Source organism: Barbus barbus (genome assembly GCF_936440315.1).
Source record: "Barbus barbus genome assembly, chromosome: 10".
Taxonomy (NCBI): domain Eukaryota; kingdom Metazoa; phylum Chordata; class Actinopteri; order Cypriniformes; family Cyprinidae; genus Barbus; species Barbus barbus.
This window is the reverse complement of record NC_136738.1, coordinates 27,900,427-27,923,343: the sequence shown is the minus strand read 5'-3', so window position 1 is coordinate 27,923,343 and position 22,917 is coordinate 27,900,427. Positions and strand designations below refer to the sequence as shown.

General features: G+C 36.5%; 2 protein-coding genes across 4 annotated transcripts in view; one reads left to right on the top strand and one right to left on the bottom strand.

Annotated features, from left to right (window-relative positions):
* The window catches only part of LOC306876473 (nck-associated protein 1-like), a 40,259-nt gene extending 29,420 nt beyond the window's left edge, over positions 1–10,839 (bottom strand). Inside the window, exons 1-2 of one of the 3 annotated variants that reach the window (XM_079427663.1) lie at positions 10,522–10,839; positions 3,901–4,011 (exon numbers count right to left, since the gene is read on the bottom strand). In XM_079427663.1, coding sequence (XP_079283789.1) covers positions 3,901–4,011; positions 10,522–10,629 — 219 coding nt within the window. In that variant the 5' untranslated portion in view covers positions 10,630–10,839. Of the gene's footprint in view, positions 1–1,608; positions 1,739–3,900; positions 4,012–10,521 lie in introns of those variants that run through there. The other 2 variants (XM_079427664.1, XM_079427665.1) reach the window with 2 other exon arrangements.
* A 1,202-nt stretch (positions 10,840–12,041) lies between these two features.
* On the top strand, positions 12,042–15,080 carry LOC306876472 (dual specificity protein phosphatase 19-like; the record flags this gene model as incomplete). Its single annotated transcript, XM_079427662.1, has 4 exons — positions 12,042–12,255; positions 12,702–12,748; positions 12,830–12,982; positions 13,714–15,080. The coding sequence occupies 4 exons, from the start codon at positions 12,042–12,044 to the stop codon at positions 13,930–13,932; spliced, it is 633 nt and encodes a 210-aa protein (XP_079283788.1). The 3' UTR covers positions 13,933–15,080.
* Between the last annotated feature and the right edge of the window lie 7,837 nt (positions 15,081–22,917).

Below are 22,917 nucleotides of genomic sequence, written 5' to 3'. Positions count from 1 at the left end.
TCCATAAATGCAGTTATGCCCTAAAAGTCAAAATATTGGTGCAAAAAATGCCCCCTTATGAGTTTGTCTCATAGCCTATTATATAATATAATAAGTAATATCACATGAGCAGCGAGAGTACACGAGCATTGCTCGTCATGATAGCATGAGTGCAAATGTGATTTTAAACAACAGTTCAATAAATAAGTAGTTAATACTATTATATTTTAAATACAATATTGTCTTTCTGCTCAACTTTGCTAAGGTAAATATTACCAAAAGCCACAACAGAACTACTGTGCGTCTGTGAGCAACGTAGCGGTGTTTAGTTTCCGAATGAATGAATCCATGTTTTGAACAAATCAGGTGAATCAAAGATACAAAGGCCCATTCATAAAGCGAGTTGTTCACTTAATTCCTGAATCAGCCATTTGAACGAATCGAATAAATAAATGGCTCAAAGACATTTACCGCCACCTACTGGCAGATTAAGTTTCTTATTTAGAGTTTCATTTCGGTAAAAAATTAAATAATAATACTAATAATAAAAACATTAGGGATAGTTCACCACAAAATAAAAATTCTGTCATCATTTACTATGTCGTTTCCAACCTGTATGACTTTTGTGGAACATAAAAGAAGGTATTTTGAAGACTGCTGGTAACAAAGCTGATTTGGTTACCAGTGACTTTAACTGCATGAACAAAAAAATACTGAGATGTTTCTCAAATTATCTTCTTTTACAGTATGTTCCACAGTTAGATTATGTTATGCTGTTGTAGCCTAAACATTTGTGTGCAATACATTTTATGTTGAATCAAATCATTTTTTCTTTCTAAAGCTACTATCTGTAATGTCTACTTGATACTTTTCCCATTTAACACAATAACAGCTTTATCTTTTGTGGGCATTTTCAAAGCCAAATGTAGTTTGCGATTAATTAGATTAATCTCCACATCATGTACTTAATTAGATTAAAACTTTTAATCGACTGACAACCCTAATATTATATATATATATATATATATATATATGTGTGTATGTATGTGTGTATGCATGTATGTATGTATGTATGTATGCGTGTATGCGTGTATGCATGTATATATATATATATATATATATATATATATATATATATATATATATACATACACACACACACATATTTTTTTTATTTTACCCTCTCATTGGATACTTGGCAGGTTTCATGAGATTCTTCCATAAAACTATCATATTCACACATCTCCATCTCTGCTCTTTTCAGAGTAAAGTGTGTCAGGGCAAAACTATGTGATGCTGTGCACAATGGGCTAAAACTAATTTCAAATTTGAATAGTGCGCATAAATATATTGAGGAAAGCATGTAACCATGCAGTAAGAGACTCAAAAGGAAGCTCAGAGCACATCCCAATCAGTAGTCAAACATTACATAACAGCTACTCCAAACACAATTGACAGGCATTATATTTTAAGAATTATTTAAAGGGCCCATCTGAGATTCCTTTTGTCCACGTAGGTTACTGAAATACCGACATATATATGAGAGTATAACTGAAATGTTAAACTACATATACATAAGAGCAGGAACTAAATAAAGCAAATGGGACTCCACACGGAATCCAAACTTACCAAAAGAATAATCCAGAAAATAGCCATGTTAAGCATGCAAAAAATGCAAAAAAACAAAACACAAAAAAATGAAATAAAACACTAAAAGGCAACTCAAACAGTTAAACATGACACAGCTCCACATAATTGCGAGAAGCAGTTAAACATCTTTAACACAAAGTAGGAGGCAAAGCGGCATCTGAAATATACATCACTTCAAACGGACATTGTGGTTGGTTATTACAAAGAGACCAACATAAAAATAAAAAATGAACACAAAACACACACTTGAGACATGGAATGAATATAAAAAAAATCATTATATAGCACACATGGAAAAAAAATGTTTGGTTAATTTGTTATGAGAATCCATCAAGTAAATTAATGCAGATCCTGGATGTCATGATGCTGATGATTTTCCTGTTTTCCCAAAATCCCCTTTCCTTTGTGGCTTACCCGTTTTCCTCTAAAATGGAAATTCCAGAGCTTGTGCTTGGATAGCATTTAGGGCTAACCTCCATTTACTTGACAGCCGAATGTTGTATGTGATCTGTCTTTACATATTGCTTTGATGTAGCATCAGAAGTTGTGCAAATATGAAAATAAATTTCTTAGCAATCAATTCACAAACATGTTTTTTGTAAATAAAATTTCACTTATGAACAAATGGGCAAAATAAGGAGTGTCCATCAACTGAATGTGCATCAGGACACACCAATCGGGTTCTTCCAATTTAGGAAACTTTTTAAGGACAACGGGAGTGTTCTAGTTTTAAAGAAAATCCTGCTGGAAATGTGCAGAATTGTGTGAGAATGGGTACTCTGGCACCAGGATCTTGTTGGTGGAAAAGGGGTATCCGAGATAAAGAAGCAGGGAGAAAATGTACTTTTCCCAATAGTAGTACACGCCATTTGAGTTGTGTGCATAGAGATCAGAGATTGTAGTATCAGGAATGCCAACCCAAAACCAGTAGAGGTGTGAATCTATGACTCGCCTACATTCCTAAAGCAACATGGGCTGAACTGATGCCATTTCCTTACTGACAAACACCAGTAAAGAAGTGCTGACTGCATCTTTTTTCAGGGTTATATGGATTGATCCAGACAAAAATTATTCCACATTAAGAATAAATCATATCTGTGGTGTCGTGGTCAAGTTAAGTGTGGCCAAAGATTCCTGGAAACACAGACAGATCTGGGAAAGCCCCTCTCATGAGGACATCATCTCATGTTCTGCCCTAATAAAGCTGACACTACATCAGACATTTGGAAAAAAGAGTGGCTGAATGACAAAACATTGTGTTTTTACAATGACCTCAAACTAAACCTCAATATTCCACAACCATGAGCAGTGATGTCTGAATCACTCTCTGGTGGTTGAGGAATGAGCACCATGGTAACCCATGAACAGCATGGTAAACATGCTTCAGAGATGTTCAGGGTTGTGGCAATGGCAACAAAGTGTTACAGAAAGGACTGGGCTTGGTGGGGTATGATGGTAATCAGATGGGAGACTAAAACTGCTGAAACACAGAAAAGAGATTATTGAGCACTTGATTCACTACTACAACAACTGTCACCCAACACCACATCCAAGTAACGTATACAAATAATTAATATATAATATGTATATATTTGTAATGATTAGATATTAAAATAATATAGCTGTTATCTGAAAGCAAACAAAATCAAGATGTAAACTTAAATCATATTTTAATTTTCTCTCAACAACAACAGTTTATATCTTGATTTCGTTTATAACCACTGACATAGAGAAACTATTCTCCAAGTTTGCTGTTGAATCACATTTATTGAAGAGTTACTGCCATTAAGGAGCCCCTTTCAGCAATTTTATTTCATCAGCAACACAGACTAATGCAAAATATCTGATATGATCCGGGTCACGGCACCAGATTTAAACAGAGGGTCATATTCTCTTGTGCCTTGATGAGTAGGCTATTCTTAAAATTATGAATTCTGATTGCGCTGATATAACAGAATGGATAGAGGAAAAAACACCTTCCAACGACTGCTGAAAAACTGGGATGATCCTTGGTAATCATGGTAATCAAAACCTCATTTACTGATGCACCACTGAAAGCAGGAGAAAACATGCAATACTTTCTTTCGTCACATATTTTGACTGATTAATGGTGCTGTAAGAGGGTTTGGAAAAATAAAACAATCCACTTGCAGCACCTTTAATACATTAAACATTGATTGGAATTGGAATTTAATACATGGGAAAACATTCTACAGGCATCAACATCATAACATTCACTAAAGCATACTTGATTCATAATATGAAACTTACGTTGTTGTTGCGCGTCTCGACGGCCGGAAATTTTCTGACGATGAATTTCACAGCTGACTCCAGGTTTTTGTCAATCAGGTAAGAAGGCTTTGCCTTGGGATCTCCACAGGCCTACAATGAACAGGGAAAAACATCACTGCTAAACGTGCAACAGCTTGAACAGGAACAATATGAACATGTGCAACTGACTGATATTCCACTGATCATGAAACAAAGATTCAAACTGTTCGAGACAGATCAGAGAGGATGAACAGTGAGGTCAAGTGCAGGGATTTGATCACAGTTAGAAAATGCAGTGGAAGAAATAACAAAAAAGAGAGCCAGAATGTTGAGACTGAAAATAGAGATTGAAAGAGAAAAAAGGACAGATAAAATGGAAAGTAGGAATGGGAATCAAAGGGAATTTAATTTAAAGATGTTTTTTAGAACCCTTTTGGTAGCACAAAATTATTGAAATGATTAATTCTAATTATATTGTACTATATACCAAATACAATAAGTTCAAAAGAGTAATTAGTTTGGAAATCAAACTACAACCAGTATGCATGATTCAAGAGGAAAACAAACATGTTGTTCATTTATTTATTTAAATAGCAATATTTTGTTGAGCACAGTGTCACAAACACAAAAGTATTTTAGTACATTGTTCAAGTTTGGTTTTAAAAACATTAATATTCTGGATTCCCAAACCTAATGGAAGGACAGATAACAAGGAAAAAAAGAGGAAAAGAGAGAGGACAGAATTGAAAATGCTCTTCAAACGGACAAGGTGCTGCGTGAGAAGTTGGAGAGCAGTTAGTGGAACACAGACAGCAGTGTATGATCAGAAACAGTCCTGGAGAGAGAGAGAGAGAGAGAGAGCAACAAAGAGATGGTGGGTTTGCTGGACAGTGCGTCTGATTGGCTGGCTGTTCTGTAAGAGGTGAGTGTCTTACAGAGTGAAGGAGCTGGAACGCGCCAGTGGACGTGCAGCTGAGGCAGGGCAGTGTGTATGGTCACATGACACGTTACATGATGCTTTACATGCACCTATGGCTAACGCAGTATCGAACCTCGAGACCATTCCAGTGTGCATGGCAACACACAGAGGCTCTGGGTGCTGTAAGACAACGTTTTTTTTTTGCAAAGCCCATTAGGTCGTTCCCAAAAAAAAGACACCGCATGGCTAGCAAAGCCCTAGACGCAGGCCCTGGAAATAATGCAAACCGGCAGTCAGCTCAGGGTAACCGAGCGAAACCCACTAACATTAAATTTACATTAGCTAAATTACTTCTCTGCCCACTGATAATTTATCACAGCCAATCACAGCGGAGTAAATAAATAAACCCACAGAGAATCTACACTATGCCTCAAAAACGGCTGGTTTTGTTCTTCCTCGTTCTTTATCGTAGTGACATCCAACTGGTGCTTTGAAGTTAAAAGCAAACTTGGTGAAAATAAAGAGGATGGTAAAAATAAAAAACAAATAAGGGAAAAAATGGAAAATAAAAGAAAAATAAGCCTCATGCATTAATAATATTACCCCAACAAATGTAAGCAAAGGTTTGTGGTTACATATATTTGGCTGGGCGATATTAGTGAATCGGTCTATATTTAATATATTTACTTTTGTCATGTAGAGCTAACTTAAATAGAAAGACAGTAAATAATTAACATTTTAGGAGCAGTCATCTAAAAGTGAACATTTAATCATATTTCATAACGTACATTATTGCTTAATGAAATGTATAAAATATGGATAAATGTATGTTTTAGCTTATCAATGAAGATTTATCAATGAAGTAACAATAGCTGTTGAAAAGATGACTGCTTCATATATATTAAACCATAAACTGTTTCAGAGCACATACATAAATAGACCGTCAAAATGCAGCAAAAATATTGAGGGTATAATTGAGAAAATGTTGAAGCTATATCGCCCAGCCCTCAGCACTCAACATCTGTAAGACTGGCATAAGTTTAAGATCGCAAAACAACAATCAAAACGACACTCACTTCGCTAAAGCAATAGAAATTAATCAGTTTAAAGAAAGATTGAACAGAAGAGTCCTGCAGGTGCTACAGTTTGGGAAGGGCCTTTTTTTGTGAGTACAGAAAGATCATGGGACATGAAACTGGTAGGAGAGCGGGGGGAAGGGGGGAAACTGAGATTTTAGGAAGGTGAAAAGCTGTGCAAACCTTCCAAACTTGTCCTTGCTGGGGGAAGCATTGTAACAGAAAGAGAGAAAATTACACATAAACACAGGTTCCAACGTCTACCATGCATGTTCACTTCAAAACAAATTAGCTTTGGGAACTAATTGTAAGTCGTCCGGTTAGTGTGTTGATTCGGGTCCTAAGGAGGGACGCAAGGGGTCAGTTGGGTCACACAGTGCATTGAGAGGCAGTCGTTCCCAGAGCTAACATTGACACCATGCAGAATTCACTCCTCCGGGAGCAGGAACACTGTGGGCTGAGTTCAGAATTCACGTCCATGTTCAAGAAAAGACCAGGAAGTCGGTGATTAGTCAAAGAAACATAATCCATGCAAGTAAAAAGTAACCAAGGTCAACATGTTCACAAAATGACTGAAATCAGATCTGAACTTAAAGAATGACGAACAGAAACACACTGCAAGAATAGAGCGAGCAAACAAACAAAACAGACAAACAAACAAAAATGTCATTATTATCTGCTTTATCCAATGCATCAAAGCATCTCATGCACAGAATAAGACCGAAGGGCCAATTACAGTGAACCATCATTGATCTCAGACTGAATCTATTCTTCTCAACTTTGACTATCCGTGTCATTTTGAGCAGAAGTAATAGCAGGTAAGAGTGCTAGATGCTACATCAAGTAGTGCACTAAATGCACTCGTTCTTTTGAACTCAGTTTAACTGTTACTCTAAGAGGTATAGCTCTTGAAAGAATAATTCATTTTTCCTATGCTCTGGATTTCCTACAAAGAACAGTATCTATTGTCTCTTAAACCTTTTCCACCAAAATGATGTTGGTGCCAAAACATCCATACATAAGGCAATGTAACAGAGCTGTTTTGAGTTCCTTTGGTTGATTTGAGTTTGAGTCAGTTGATTTGAATCAGACAAGCAAGTAGGGCTGTGCAATTAATCACATACGTGTCATTGGCATCTCGTCAGTAAAGCCGGTTCTGTGATTAGTAGTAAATCTCCTTCACGTGCTTTCAGATGGAGCGGCATTTAATACACAGAGCCGTAGTTCACTGACAAGCTATACAAGATCTTAGAACCTCAGAATCAAAGATCCGGCTTTACTGACGAGATGCAAATGACAATCACATGCGATTAATTGCACAGCCCTACAAGCAAGAATACACAACAAGCAAGCTAACATTCTATCTTTCATTCCATTTAGTCATATAATATTATACAACATCAGTGCTGTTTTTGAAGATTGTGCACGTGCATTCAAATTCTTAAGGGAACACTGTATGACATACGAGGGAACCCTGGATGCATCAAACATCAAATAAAGCAAAATGACAGGGAACAAAAAAGTAGTCATAGTTAACAGATGTTATTTTAATTTGGAAAAAAATTGCGTAGTGGGGGAAAGATGCTGATTTAAAGGGATAGTTCACCCAAAAATGTAATTTCTGTCATCATTTACTCACCCTCCACTTGTTCCAAACCTGTATGACTGACTTCTGTTGAACACAAAAAAGGATATTTTGAAGAATGCTGGTTACGCAACAGCTGACGTCCAAAGTTTTTTTTTTTTTTTCAATACTATGGAAGTCAATGGTGTCAACGGTTTCTGTCACCAACTTTCTTCAAAATATCTTCTTTTGCGTTCAACAACTGAAAGACATTCATACAGGTTTGGCACAACTTGAGGATAAGTAAATGACAAAAGAATTTTCATTATTGGGTGAACTACAACCCATATGATGAACGAGTTTCATCATTGTACAGAAAACTCATCTCAGAATGGTTCCACGTTTGGGCACTGGCTTTGGCACCAGCATTCTTTTGGTGGAAAAGGGGTCTCTAAGGATTTCATATTGAGGTAAACACACTGCGAGATAAGAATGCACTTCCTGAGGTTGTTTCCGTGGAAGGATTCTGCTGTCATTTCCCGTGGCACAGTTTTGCTACCAACCTAAATGCTAAATCCAACAAATTCATGTTTAAAACAAAGTCAGTGTAAATTGTGTCGCTTAAATTGCACAAGAAAGATGAGAGGTGATCTATAGATAGATGCCTATTCAAGGTACAAAAAAAAAAAAAAACAATCAAATTCTTTTGGTTTAGATAGTAACCGTAACAAAGCAAAAATAGAGTGTCATGAATTCAGAATCAAAAGAACATCTAAAATTTTAACTCCCTCTCTGTATCCACCACAACGCAACGTAGATCTTACAGCACTCAATGCAATGCCTGCCAGTTGCTAGGCAACAGGACTACCAAAAGCATGTTTTCCAATTTCTAGTCCTGTGGAAAAGCTATTTTTCAACTAAATTTGACAGAAAAAAATACAATATGAAATAATGGCCAATATCACTGAACTGGTTCGGTCAAGTTTCCCACAGTGCTGTATTCTGAACGATATGGTGCATGGGAGTACAGAAGAACAACAGAATATGACTAATATTGGGTTGACCCCCAATGACTTGTTTGAATGAGTGAGGTCAGATGTACACGAGTGACATCAGTGGGCATGGAGAGACAGGCGGCACTCCAGAGACCTTCTTGCGCTCTAAACGGGCATCACACACACTAATGAATTCACATCACATATTTGAGTGAGTTCACGGCCAGAGGGAGGAAAAATGCTAACAGCGCTGGTCCTCCACTAGCCCACTTTCTACTGTGATCTGGATTGCTTCCAGTACTGCTAGCCTCAATGCCAAGCCTTTCTCAAAAACCTTAGAAAGTGGTTTTATTGGCAAAGGGAAAGAAAAAAAATATTTGAATATGCAGGCTAGAACTGACAGGCTTTCATTTGTGTGTGATGCTTGCATGATTCAAGATATTTCAAGCCCCTGACTGCTGAGGGAATCGAATGAAAACATGTCCAGCTCTCATTTCAACAACATTCAGGGGATACAACAGATACAACAATATAAAAAGAATGTTACTTCATGACACTGAAGCACTTTCCTACCAAATTCGCATTTGTAAAAAAAAAAAAAAGGAAAATAAAATATTTATAACAACTTTATTTTTTTTAACAGGTGTTTTATCTGTATTTCATATTTTGCACTTCATTGTATTGAGTTTTAAGGTTAACATAAATGTCCGTAAAATTAATGGATAATATTCTGGAAGAAAATTATGATTACATTTTTTTTTAGGCCAGTTTACAATTTGGCCGTTTTCAGATGTTCAAGAATCAGTCTGTTTGATTATCAGACATTTATTAATTTGTCAACATTTATTATCAGCATTTTTAACCGATTTTTTCCCCTGTAAATATTATGTAAAATAAGCACTTAAATTAATTTGAAGAATTTTATTTGCTGTTATTATATTTGTTTAGTGTGGACAGACAAAATGCATGTCACTTGATATCTAACCTATTTATGACACGGTCTCACAAAAAAACTGTAATATAATAAAAAAAAATCAAATAAGCATTAAAGCATTGATACAAATGCTATCATTAAGTATACTTCAAACTAAATGGGTATATATATATATATATATATATATATATAATAATTAACATAACATACATTATAACTATATATTAGAAAAACTTATTGCATTAAAATAATGAGAATTAGCGAGGAAAATGTGCTTAACTGCCATGAAAATGTCATTTTAGCAAAATATCTTTTGATTTTGAGGTGAAATATGACCCGGACATGCTGGTGTTTCTGTGATATTCACACAAATATGTTTAATCTCCCATAATCTCTTCCCATAACGCCTCTGATTATTAAATCACAGATCAATGATTTCTAGCTGAGCAAAATGAAACAATTACTTTTACCATTAAAACATCTTCTATATCATACCCCCATCAGACCCGCTTCAGAAACATCTGTCAGACTTGCTCTGGACTTCAGGTATGACTGAAGGAGTAAAAGGGTAAAAAACACATGCACTGACATAACAAACAGAAAGATTCAATTTATCCAGCACTGTCAGGCCACTACCAACTACCCACAATTAGATCTTTGTAGAAACTCACGCTTTCAGAGCTGAGATGTCTGGATTGGATTATCCGCCTTTATAGATGGGTCTTTATAAGTGCTTTAAAGTGAGGTTCTAGTCTGGACACAGGCCTTCTTCTCAATCATGGCTTTGTGCACTTATCCCTGAAGAGGCAGTGCCAGTACAAGGATGCATAGCTTGGCATCTTGCTTTATGATCGGAAGGGAGGTAAAACTAGGACATTAGCTATCCTCACCTCGCCATTAAAATAATAATTACTAATATGCATTAGATCGACTCGTTTTGGCTGGAAATTCACTAACCCGTACTAAATCTGATTCAAAATGAGCCTGCAATGCATTATGCAGCGTAAACATTGATTTATGGCTGTGTCGCACTCAATCAGGGCCTGGCCTCATCAACCCCGCGTGTGTGTGTGTGTGTGTGTGTGTCTACTGCAGTCCTGTGAAACACACATGCATGAAGCACTTATTCTCACCTTCTTGATGTTGTAGATGCGCGTGAGCATCCCGATGCCGCGGTCGTTGAGGATCGTCAGTTTCTCCGCCAGCTTCTGCTGGCTCGGCTGCAGAGCGCCCCGAGACATGGCTCAAACGACCGTAAAACGAGCTAAATCACAACCCAACGGATTCCTCGTGTAGTGTTAAAGGGTAAGGTGCCAAATCGAGTTGGGTTTTAGTGTTAAAATTCGCCCATATTACGGGCTTGAGGCGCGTCGTCGGGGATGTGTTTTTTCTAGGTGTTGCCCTGACGCCAGAACGAGGCTGCTTCCGGTAACGACGTCACTACGTCACGTGACTGGAGCCCTCCGCAGGACCTCCTCGTGCTGCTGTTGATAAGATGTGGCTCGTGAAGTTATTTCGTATCTAATGGTTTTATTTGGTGAATTTCATAGACATTAATGCGTTTCCCAATAACTTTTTTATATTTAAAATCTCATAGATTTATTTTTTATGAAAGTGAAATCTATATAATTATGAAGTGTCTGTATAATCTGTTATTTTATACATTTGTAGTGCATGTTTGATGTACATTGACATTTAGGCCAATTAGAAACAAATAACTATAACTCCAAAATGTATTAAAACTGAACCTACATCATAAAACTGACCGGAGCGAAATCACGTGACTTGAAATCCCTAATTGTGCGCTTATTGTTTAATTATTTATTTATTAATTGCTCGTTGTATTACATTTAGATGTTTTACATACAGGCCTGTTTATAGACAATACGTTCCAAAACGGCTTGTCAAATCACGTTAAAAACAAGATGTTAATGACTAAACATATTATTATTATATATATCATATATTATATATGATTTGAAAAGCGTATTGCATTCACTTGAGGAAAAAAAAATCTACTCTGTTTTTCTGAATTAACGAGTTAATTATCTCAGAATTACGAGATAATTTTTAATGAAAAAAAAGTTTTTGCTCTGTTTTTCTGAATTAACGAGTTAATTATCTCAGAATTATGAGATAATTTTTCATGAAAAAAAGTTTTTGCTCTGTTTTTCTGAATTAACGAGTTAATTATCTCAGAATTACGAGATAATTTTTAATGAAAAAAAAGTTTTTGCTCTTTTTTTCTGAATTAATGACTTAATTATCTCAGAATTACGAGATAATTTTTCATTAAAAACAGTTTTTGCTCTGTTTTTCTGAATTAATGACTTAATTATCTCAGAATTACGAGATAATTTTTCATGAAAAAAGTTTTTTCTCTGTTTTTCTGAATTAATGACTTAATTATCTCAGAATTACGAAAACAGAGTAGATTTTTTTTCCTCAAGTGAATGCAATACGCTTCCGTAGGTTCGCATATGCAGTTACATTTGTCTCCTTTGGGTGTCACTATGGTTTTGATCTTCGCAGGTAATTATGCTGAGGTGCACTAATGAATCTTCTCAGTTTTCAGGTAGTGCGGGAGCAACAAGCACAAACTCAGATTCGCAGCCTTTACATTTCTGACCTGGACATCTCCACCGCAAATGTGATGCAGTCGCTTGCACAAGAAATAAAATCCTTCTCCAAAGCTAATTTGCGGAAACAATGCACCAGAGTAACGACTTTGAGCGGCAGGCGGATTATTGAGACATGGAAAGGCTCTACTGTACAGGTGACAGTACAGCCTGAAACCGCATGTGGATATGTTCAGGATAATAACTGGGATCTTCAAGTTGGATATATTAAACCATATCTACTACTTGGTGAGTACTTCATATTCTCATTTGCCACTTAAAAAGTACAAACAAACACTTAAAAATATAATGAATTCTCAGAATGGGCTGTTTGCTCATTTGCAATAGACATGATAATTTTTTATAAAATGTTTAAAAAATGTAGAATTATATTTCATTTTTTGTTGTAATGTAGGCTATACATTAAATAGAATGTAGCCTATATTTAAGGTAAAATTAGAAATACAAATTATATAAAACATTATTCTAGCCTATATACATTTTTTATACTCTAATAATACATTTGCATTTTTAAAGACTTTTGAATGCAATATGTTTTTAATTATTATTAATATCATTGCTGTTTTTTTTAATTGTGTAGAATGTCATAAGTGTCTGATTGCTGATTTCCCCAAAATAGGACATATTCTATTATATTCTAATAAAAAAAACATTTTTAATTGTTTATTTCAAAGGGTCACAAGATGCCGCTCATGACTTTGGTACTCTGAGGAAATATAAGGTAATGTGAGTTTATTATTATAGTATCTTATTATTAAATAACTTTGTTTTATGACTTCTAATGTGTTTCCATTGATTTCAGGTCACACATATATTAAATGTCGCATATGGTGTGGAAAATGCCTTTCCTGACCTGTTCATCTATAAAACACTGAGCATACTGGATCTACCTGACACTGATATCACATCACATATCGAGGAGTGTGCACGGTTTATAGACCAGGCTAAAGCTGAGGTAACATTTGCCTTTGGTTTCATGGCGAATTCATGATTACATTTGGTTAATATCTTGATTTCCAAGAATGATTTTGCACAAGTCTTGAATTTTGCATAAGCGTATGGAGGTCTGGCAACATTATAAAAGGAATGTTTCATTCTCTCAGTGTAATTTCCTGAGTGTTGGGCTTTAGCGCCTGATACTGCACGGTCGTCCAATGGCTAACTCCGTTATTCTAGGTAACCGTGCGGTGTGCTGAATAATGGATGCTGAGTTTTCACGATGCATTATTTAGCGAGTTGTAGAAAGATCATATCTCTAACGGGCCATTGTTTGTCATACAACCTCTTTACTAAATAGTGCCGCCAGTCACCCTTAACCTGACACTGCCTCATGATTCAAATTCACTAAGGTTTATGATTACAATGGCTGCTGGAAATAAGTTTCCATTCCTTTGTAAAACGAGTGTAGCACCTCCTGTCACCTAATTTAGTATGTCGTCTATGATGCAGAGGGAAGCAACAGCTCAGTTAATCAAATAATGTTCTTCTCAACTCAGCGGAAAGTGGTTCTCTCACCCGTAACTTGCAGTTTTGTAATTCCCTGCAATTAGCATAGGATTAATTACATGCTTTATAATGGAGTATGTAATGATGTGAAATTAAATGCTTCCATTGAGGGATTCCAGTAGCTTCTGGAAACAGTTTATTTTCCTGCTGTCTGACTGAACAATTGGTTTCTCTCTCCAGAAAGGAGTTGTACTTGTCCACTGCAATTCTGGAGTTTCACGCTCTGTTTCGGTCGTCATTGGATATCTGATGTTGAAGGAAAATCAGCCTTTTGGAGACACACTTGCGCTGGTGAAGTCTGCTCGACCCACCTCGTGTCCAAATCCAGGTTTCATGGAACAGCTGAAAAACTTCAGACCACAGGATGCTACACAAGCAAACGGTTTGGGTCATGATTGAACATTATGCTACAGATGCATCAACGCAATATCAAAGAAATAGTTCACCCCAAAATGAAAATTCCCCACCTAATATCTGTTAAAGCTGGTTTTCCATTGAAGACAAATGGAGACATTTATAGAGCTGCTCTTTTCCTTACAGTGAAAGTGAATGGGTCCATGGAGACCTTTTGTGTCTATTCCTCACACTAAGCTTAGAAATGACAAAAATATGGGTTTTAATGATATGAAGATGAGTAAATAAAGACAGAATTTTTTTTTTTTGGCGAACTGCCCTTTTAAAGCTACCGGTGCTTCCATCATAGTTTCAGATATGGCTTTAGTTTAACACTTTGGAAATTATGGGTGCTAAAATGACAAAAAGAAAAAAATGGCTGCCTATCAGCTGGAATTTGAATTGAACTGACTCCACAGGATGTTGAAATGGAATTTGAAATGATGGGAAGAAGAATTTACTGAAATGCAGTACAAAGAAATTCCCAACCTATTCCATTTTATTTGTAATTCCTTCAGTTCAATTACAATTCTCATCCTGTGTGCTGCTTCAGTTTAATTTCAGTCATTCACATCCATACACTATGTAGCTCCATTTCATTATAAATCATCTTAACATATTGCATCCTTTAAGATGCGGTTATCATTGATCCGGTGAAATATTATTATTTTTTTAAATAAAGACCGGGTTCTTATACTCAGTAACTTTGATAGCAACACTAACTCATTTTGTCCTCACTTGACATCCTTGATTAGCATCTGGGATGTTAAGCTATATTTGTGCAATATAGTAACTTAAATATCAACCAAAGGAGAGGGACTAGTTGAATGAGTATTCCTGGTACATCAAATCTTAGTTCAGTTTCTTTTGTAATTTTGTAATTTTAATTACATATTTTGATGTTTTTGTCCATAGATTGCATAGTAATATAGAGATTTTAAAAAAACAAAAATCTTTAAGATTCTTGTTTAATCTTGTTTTGCACTGTTGTGATGTGTTTTTCTGAAGGTAGAAAATTGTCGTCAATACTTGTGAGGATGTTTGCCATGAAAGTTTATTTCACTTTTACAACTTCATTTTGTGGTGTAGACTGAGCCTTGCTTTTAAAGTATGGATGTGTGGAATGTATTGTATTGAATAAAATTTGTACATATATACAGAAATGCTTTTCATGTCTGTATGTTTTTGTATAAACTATGTGCTTAACAGTGATTTTAACTAGACCAAATTAAATGTATTCAGTCTACAAACATAAGCTGGCCCCATAAACAGTTCAGGGTTCCTACGGGGTTTGGAAAAGTACGGAATTTGATTTAAGCATTTTCCAGGTCTGGAAAAGTATGGGAAAGCAGAGTATGGAAAAATATTAGTGTTCCCAGACTTTTGCCCCTATTTAGTTTTTTAATAGTAGAAAATTAAGAATTGTATTAATATACATTTATCGTACAAGAAGTGAGGTTTCATGGGTTTCTTTAGTGATCGCCGAATTAATGAATTCATTCATTGTGCACTTTTTCATTATGCAAACTGCAGGTTATAAGCATTTTGGGTTTAGGACCATATTACAGCCTCAAGGATCTTTGCAAAAATAAAAAAAATAGGGCCTTTGCAAAAAATAAGCATATAGGGCAATGCACACTGTTGTGCCATCAGCCCATTTCGCTGTGTGCATTAAAGAGACCTAAGGCCTTGAAATATGGCATATTGCCCCAATGAAAGATGAATCTTAAATACTTTTTTTTTTCTTTTTTTTTTTTACAGTACCAGTCTATTTTATAGATGCTTAAACTTGGCAAATTTTATGCCATCAGCCCATTTCGTGTCATAGTTTTTCCACCACCACATAGGATGTGTTAAACTGGACAATAGGCTATGATTTTAGGGGTACTACCATAAAGAAAAGCAACATTTTGACCATGCTATTGTTTTATTCATAGTAAGATGCCAGTGATGCACAAAGGAAATATAGGTTATATAAAACTAGAAATTGTAATGTGTAAGCATGCAAAACATTCCCCTGCAGATGTGAATAGAAAAAATATTCCTGTGTGAATGTAAAAGTAGGGCCTAAAATAAATTTTAGGGTGTTATTTCAAGAAAATCAATGAAAAAAAACCCTGATAAAATAAAAATATTTACCGATGACTGCACTATATTCCAAATATAAAGCTGAAAATAATGCTCCATGAACCATTTATGTTAAATATTGTCTGAAAATCTACCGAGAGGTTTGGAAATTTGAGTCTGGAAAAGTATGGAATATTGAAATGGAAAATGTGTAGGAACCCTGTAAACAACATTATCTCATGTACCTTATTTTCCAAACCATATTGAGTGAAATTTGCTAACAATATCGGATGTAAAAATATTTGTATTTGATTCATAAAATAGTGAAAGTAACCTATGTTTGAAATGTTTAAAAGAATATAAAGAGACAAAGCACTTTCGTGATGCTCTGAACAAATCTGCTCAATATATTGTTTGATTGTATCGTTTATTTTTATAAAATGCCGATGGTGCTTTTAACTGGACTGTCTACATTAGGATATTATGGGTGAACTAAGATGACTTGTATCGAAAACACAGGGAAACTCTTTGGGCAATTGTCCTCACTCTGACTCCAACTCCCATGTTGTTGATAAACTCTGGGATTTTCTTTTCAACATGGGCACGTTCTCTTCCAAGCTCTCCAGGAGAAACATTGTGACCGTGAAGCCCAAAGAGTCTGATGACCGGGACCTGACCGAGAGCCAGACTCGGGTCATTAAAAATGCAGTTCAGAGGGTCAGCCGGGAAGCTCAGAGGGCGTCTGTCAACACTGAGGGAGGCAAGTGATGAGAGTTTCATTGCTGCTTTCAACACTGTCCGTGCTGAGGAAAAGTTTGGCATGGTCACTGATGGGTTTGTTTATTAACTTTCAGGGGGGGTAAAATGATGTCAGACATTTGGTTACGGCTTAATGTTAGTGCAGTTATATTAAAGTTATGTTTATATATATATATCTGAGGAATTAATTCACATAGTAATTCACAAAGAATAACACGGGATTGGTTATTTTAAAATGGAGGTTAAAATGTTCCATAGGCTATTCTTTTTACATAGCCTACAGTAGTGTCTTCAAACCACTAAATAAATATAAAAGTTAAATTACAAGTGTTACATCGCTGTCTGGGATGGCAAAAAAACAAAAAACTTGACACAAGTAGGGCCTGCGGTAATAATTTATTATCACTGTTATTATAGATGTAGGCCTAAACAACATAAATATAGCAAAAACTACTAGTGTTGTATTTAAAACGTCTAGGGTTAGCCTACATTCATACAATTTTGGCTACACAGAAAAAACCTTAAGAAACCTAAAGAACAAACATAATAGGCTACTTAATACTTAAAACAGGTAAGCACTTTTAATTAGATATTCACAGGGATTTGTTCAGCAAAAGCTGGATTCAGTATTTGTAATGTTATCACGTCCAAGCACATTTGTAGAAAACATGACCAAAAAAATCAAATTGGAAAGCCTATCTTGTGGTTACAGTTGTTTCGGTGGATATTTATGGGTGGAATTTGTAAAAGCTGACCCCTTTAAAACTCACTGAATAAACATAAGTTTTATGGGTTTGTGAGATATGAGGGACTCAGGACAGGTAAGCAATTTTTCCTTTATACATCACATTCATCAGGGATTTCTTCGGCAAACGCTAGATTCAGTATTTACAGTGGTATTGGGTCCAAGCACATTTTTTAGACAATGTAACCAAAATAGTAAAACTTGAAAGAATATCCTGCGGATGCACTTGTTTTGGTGGACATTTATGGGCGAAATTTGAGATAGTTTTGCACGCATCCTCAAAACAACCTGTTGCCTTGGGAACCTATATTAGTTCAGTTTCAAATTTGCCTTGGTGTACAGTTGGTCACTTACTCACTAAAGGCCACACCCCAAAATTGTTATTGGTAAATAAAATAAATGAGATTTTGACAAATCAAAATTGGTCTTTAAATAATACAAAATAAAATCAAAATCTTAGAAGGAGTTAAAAAAAATGAACATTTTAAATGGTTGATTTTATGGTGGGAGTGTTTAAAGAGATGTTGTGTCAAATCTCACATGATTTGACATATGATTTGACAGAGATGCTGTTGTAATCCCACAACAGCTTATATATAAACTAAACCTGCTGGGCCTTAACAATTCCCTGTGTAATTGGATCCTGGACTTTCTAACCGGAAGACCTCAGTCAGTCCGTGTCGGCAACAACACCTCGAGCTCTACCACACTGAGCACAGGGGCCCCACGAGGCTGTGTGCTCAGCCCGCTGCTCTTCACACTGCTGACCCACGACTGCACTGCCAAGTTCAGCTCCAACCACATCGTCAAGTTTGCTGATGACACAACAGTGGTAGGTCTCATCAGCAACAACGATGAAACGCACTACAGAGAGGAAGTGGCACAGCTGGATGAATGGTGTGGCACTAACAATCTGTCCCTCAATGTGGAGAAGACAAAGGAGGTTGTGACCACCCCCCACTGACCATCGACAGCTCGACTGTGGAGAGAGTCAGCAGCACTAAATTCCTGGGGGTGCACATCACAGAGGATCTCACCTGGACCACCAACACCATGTCACTCTCCAAAAAGGCACAACAGCGCCTACACTGCGCCACACTCCGCCGGCTGAAAAGAGCAAGTCTCCCTCCACCCATCCTCACCACATTCTACAGAGGCACCTTTGAGAGTGTGCTGACCAGCTGCATCACTGTCTGGTACGGGAACTGCAGTGCTGCTGACCGCAAGACCCTCCAGCGGACAGTGAACACAGCTGCAAAGATCATCGGTGCCCCTCTCCCCTCCATCCTAGACATTTTCCTTACACGATGCTCCAGCAAAACCAACAGCATCGTGAAGGACTCTACCCACCCCTCCCACAGTCTCTTCCAGCTCCTACCATCAGGAAGACGGTACCGGAGCATTAGAGCCCGCTCCGCCAGACTGCTCAACAGCTTTTTCCCCCAGGCTGTGAGAGCCCTGAACTCAAATCACCCCGCCCCCCTCTGAAACCCCATGCAAACCCCTACCTCCTGAAACATGGAGAATGCATTATGATGATTTGAATCTCTACAGGAAATTAAGTTTCCACAACATATTTATATATTGCAGAACCTTAATATATTTAATTTATGGCAAAATTTGGTAATTCTGTATGTTGCCTGAGCATTGGCATCCTCTGAGGGGTTGGCATTATCTTTTCTCAGGTGTTCGGTCATCTCAGATCATTTAAGGGTTGGATCCAGACTGAAGCTTCTGTAATTCCTAGTTACCACGGGATGTTAATCCCATGGCAGAAACAGAGAAACAAATATAAACATAAATAGCGTAGCTGCTGTTCCATCAAAAGCAAAAGGGATTTGTTCAACCCAAGCTAAAGAATAATAATAATGTACATTTGATCAGATATAACTGCAGTACAAGATTATAAAATGCATTATGTGAATGCTTGGCTAAAGAGATGTGTCTTTAATCTAGATTTAAACAGAGAGAGTGTGTCTGAACCCTGAACGTTATCAGGAAGGCTATTCCAGAGTTTGGGAGCCAAATGTGAAAAAGCTCTACCTCCTTTAGTGGACTTTGCTATCCTAGGTACTCCCAAAAGTCCAGAGTTTTGCGACCTTAGGGAGCGGGTTGGATTGTAGCGTGGTAGAAGACAAATTAGGTACGCAGGAGCTAAACCTTATAGGCAAGTAATAATATTTTGTAAATGATACGGAACTTAATAGGTAGCCAGTGCAGAGACTGTAAAATTGGGGTAATATGATCATATTTTCTTGACCTGGTAAGAACTCTAGCCGCTGCATTTTGGACTATCTGTAGCTTGTTTATTGAAGATGCAGGACAACCACCTAGCAGTGCATTACAATAGTCCAGTCTAGAGGTCATGAATGCATGAACTAGCTTTTCTGCATCAGAAACGGGTAGCATGTGGTGCCATCAGAATGAAAGTCCAAACAGCTGATAAAAACATCACAATACTCCACAAGTAATCCACATCAGTTATTGTCTTGTGAAACGAAAAGCTGCGTGTTCGTAAGAAACAAATCCATCAAGATGGTTTTAACTTCAACACATTGCTTTGGCTAAAATATGAGTTCATAATCCATAATAATGCTTTCTCCAAATAAAAAAGTTGTCTTGCCTGAATCAGGAGAGAAATATGCACAGATCGAACACTGTTTACAAAACAGTTCAAAATAAATATGTTGGCAGATTTTGATGTGACAGAACAACAGTAGATTAATTTTTTTTACTGGAGGAAGAATTGTTATGGATTAAGGTGTCATATTTTGGCCAAAAGCGATGGTTTAAAGTTAAAATGCCTTAATAATGGATTTGTTTCTTACAAGCACATCTTTTCACTTCACAAGACGTTAATTAATTAACTGGATTGGTGTGAATTACTTGTGGATTATTGCGATGTTTTTATCAGCTGTTTGAACTCTCATTCTGACGGCACCCATTCACTGCAGAGGATCTACAGAGCAAGGTCATATGGCACCACCAGCCAAAACAAGAATCGTCTCCACAACTGCGCAGGCAGAAGTGAGGTTGAGTTACGGCAGTGGTTGTGTTAATTGATGTAGTGATCTATATTTTAAAGTGCATAATTAAGTCTTTGAGTTCCCGCAATAGTGACTCTCCCATGCCTTGTCAAATGTGTCTGCACACTAGCGAGCCTGTAATGAAGAAGGTTTCTAAATACCTTCTGTTCATTTGAGACGCAGGGCTTGCTGTTACGTATCAGTTTTAGATTTATTACTCTGTCGCTGGAGCAACAGAAGAAACTCTTCCTGTGACATGCCTGCACTGTCATCATGGAAGAATAGGAGTGATGATTTAGTGTAAATTCAAAGACTTCCTCTTCGTTGTTGCTGATAATTAGATGACCTTGAGTTTGGCCAGGACAGTTTCATTAGACCAATTTGCATGTTCATGTCTGATAAACATGCACATTATTTCTAGAAACAAAATGGGTTGTTGAAAGTGACAATTACATTAATGAGAATCATCAACCTCCTCTCTTGTTATAATAAAAAGTGTTATGTCTTTTAGACAATAGACAGTGCAATTGTGATTCACCACTGTGTTGTTTAGCCTTACCGTGATAAATAAAAGGATGCTTCAATAGATTTGTTCATTGTGTGACTTCTCCTGCTTTAAAGTATGTGATTTATTTGGAATAGTGTGCATAAAATAGACAGATATCACTTGAATATGTATCCAGCTCACAAGTGTCACATTGGACATATATTGATAATATATTAGCTACATATACTGTAATAAATTATAATATAATATAACATATACAAATTTAGTAATATTTAAATTACATAATGTATATATTTTTTACAAGAAAATTTAATATTAATATATAATGTTTTATTTTATAATATAATATATTCTTAGTGACCTGAAAAATTCTTAATTTCATAATTTTAAATAAAATACCATTGACATGTACTACTGAATTAATGGATCTTTAGCATGTACTTGTTCTCTCTGTTGTCTATTTAATCTACCGTATGATTACCTACCAATACCATATAATTACAGTTAGACCCATAATTTCTAAACAATAGAAATGGAAATCTTACAGTGACATATTTACTAATGTTACAAGTTGAGACTTTAGTCACCAGAGGGCTCCCTTTACTCACAATTCATGAGAGAGTGCAGGAACTAAAAGGCCATCAGTTTAGTGTTTGAAAAATGGCATGCGTATGAAAAGCATTAGCAGTATTATCAGTAAGGCTCACGTGGAGAGTTATGTGTTGTTTGAAGAATGTTCCCAGATAGCTGTAAATCTAGGGTGACATTAATAATGCAGTGCAGACAAGCTCAAAGTGTTGTAAATGATAGCTTGGAAACAGGCAATGAATAACACAAGAAGAAGGATCTAGAAAACCATGCAGTTTTCTTTGCATATATTATATGCATTATCCAACTTGGACATAACAATATTGGCTCAACCAACAGTGTAAGGATTAGGGTGGGACAATGTATGAGGACAGAGAGGGTCATTATTTCACAAGACATTAATTGAACTGTAGTAGTGTGGATTAGGCCTACTTGTGGATTATTGTGACTCTCATTGTGACGGCACCCATTTATTGCATTCACAGTATCACCCATTCACAGTATCTGTTGGTTTGATAACACTCATCATTTTTAACATTGGTGCTGCTAGTAAGCGATTTCAGCTTCAATTTGAAGTTCCACCCCTGATTAATCCATTTATTATACTATCCCAATTGCTTCAATCACGCTTTCAAAATCCAGAGACTTCCAGAGACATAACAGGCAACTCAATTTCAGCAAACCTGAACATGCGCAGAGCTAGAGAGCATTTTTGATTGGCTAAAAAGTTTGAGTGGTTATCAACACTACAGGGTCTAGCTCTGTCACAGAGACAAGTGATATACAGTGAATCTTTTAGGGTGTTTACACTTGGCAGGTTTGGTTTTGATTGGTGTGTTTGCTCTGTTAGTGTGGTTAATTTGAATATTTGTGAATGCTGCAATCCAAACCTTGATGTGCACCAAACAAGCAGACCGAAAATTATTGAAAAGCTTGGTCCATTTCCAAATGGACTCTGGTGCTGTTTGACTGAAATAGGAATGCAACGTGGACCAAAGACCTCTAAGCAAGACGCAAAAACAAGTCATGATGTCATGAGATGTGACCCTAAAAAAGGACAGAATTCTCAAGCATACTGCTGTCTCCTCGTGCCTTTTGTTTTATATGTTTAGGTTTGGTGTTAAAAATGACAGTGTGAACGCTAAGCGAACCATGGACTAAGGCCTGGTTTCACAGACAGGCTTTTTCAGTGTTTCGTGCATGGATTATTATACTTAAAGGGGTCATGAACTGCCTTTTTAAAATTATTTTGTACTGTTCTCTGAGGTCCCCTTATAATGTTATCAATGTTTTACATC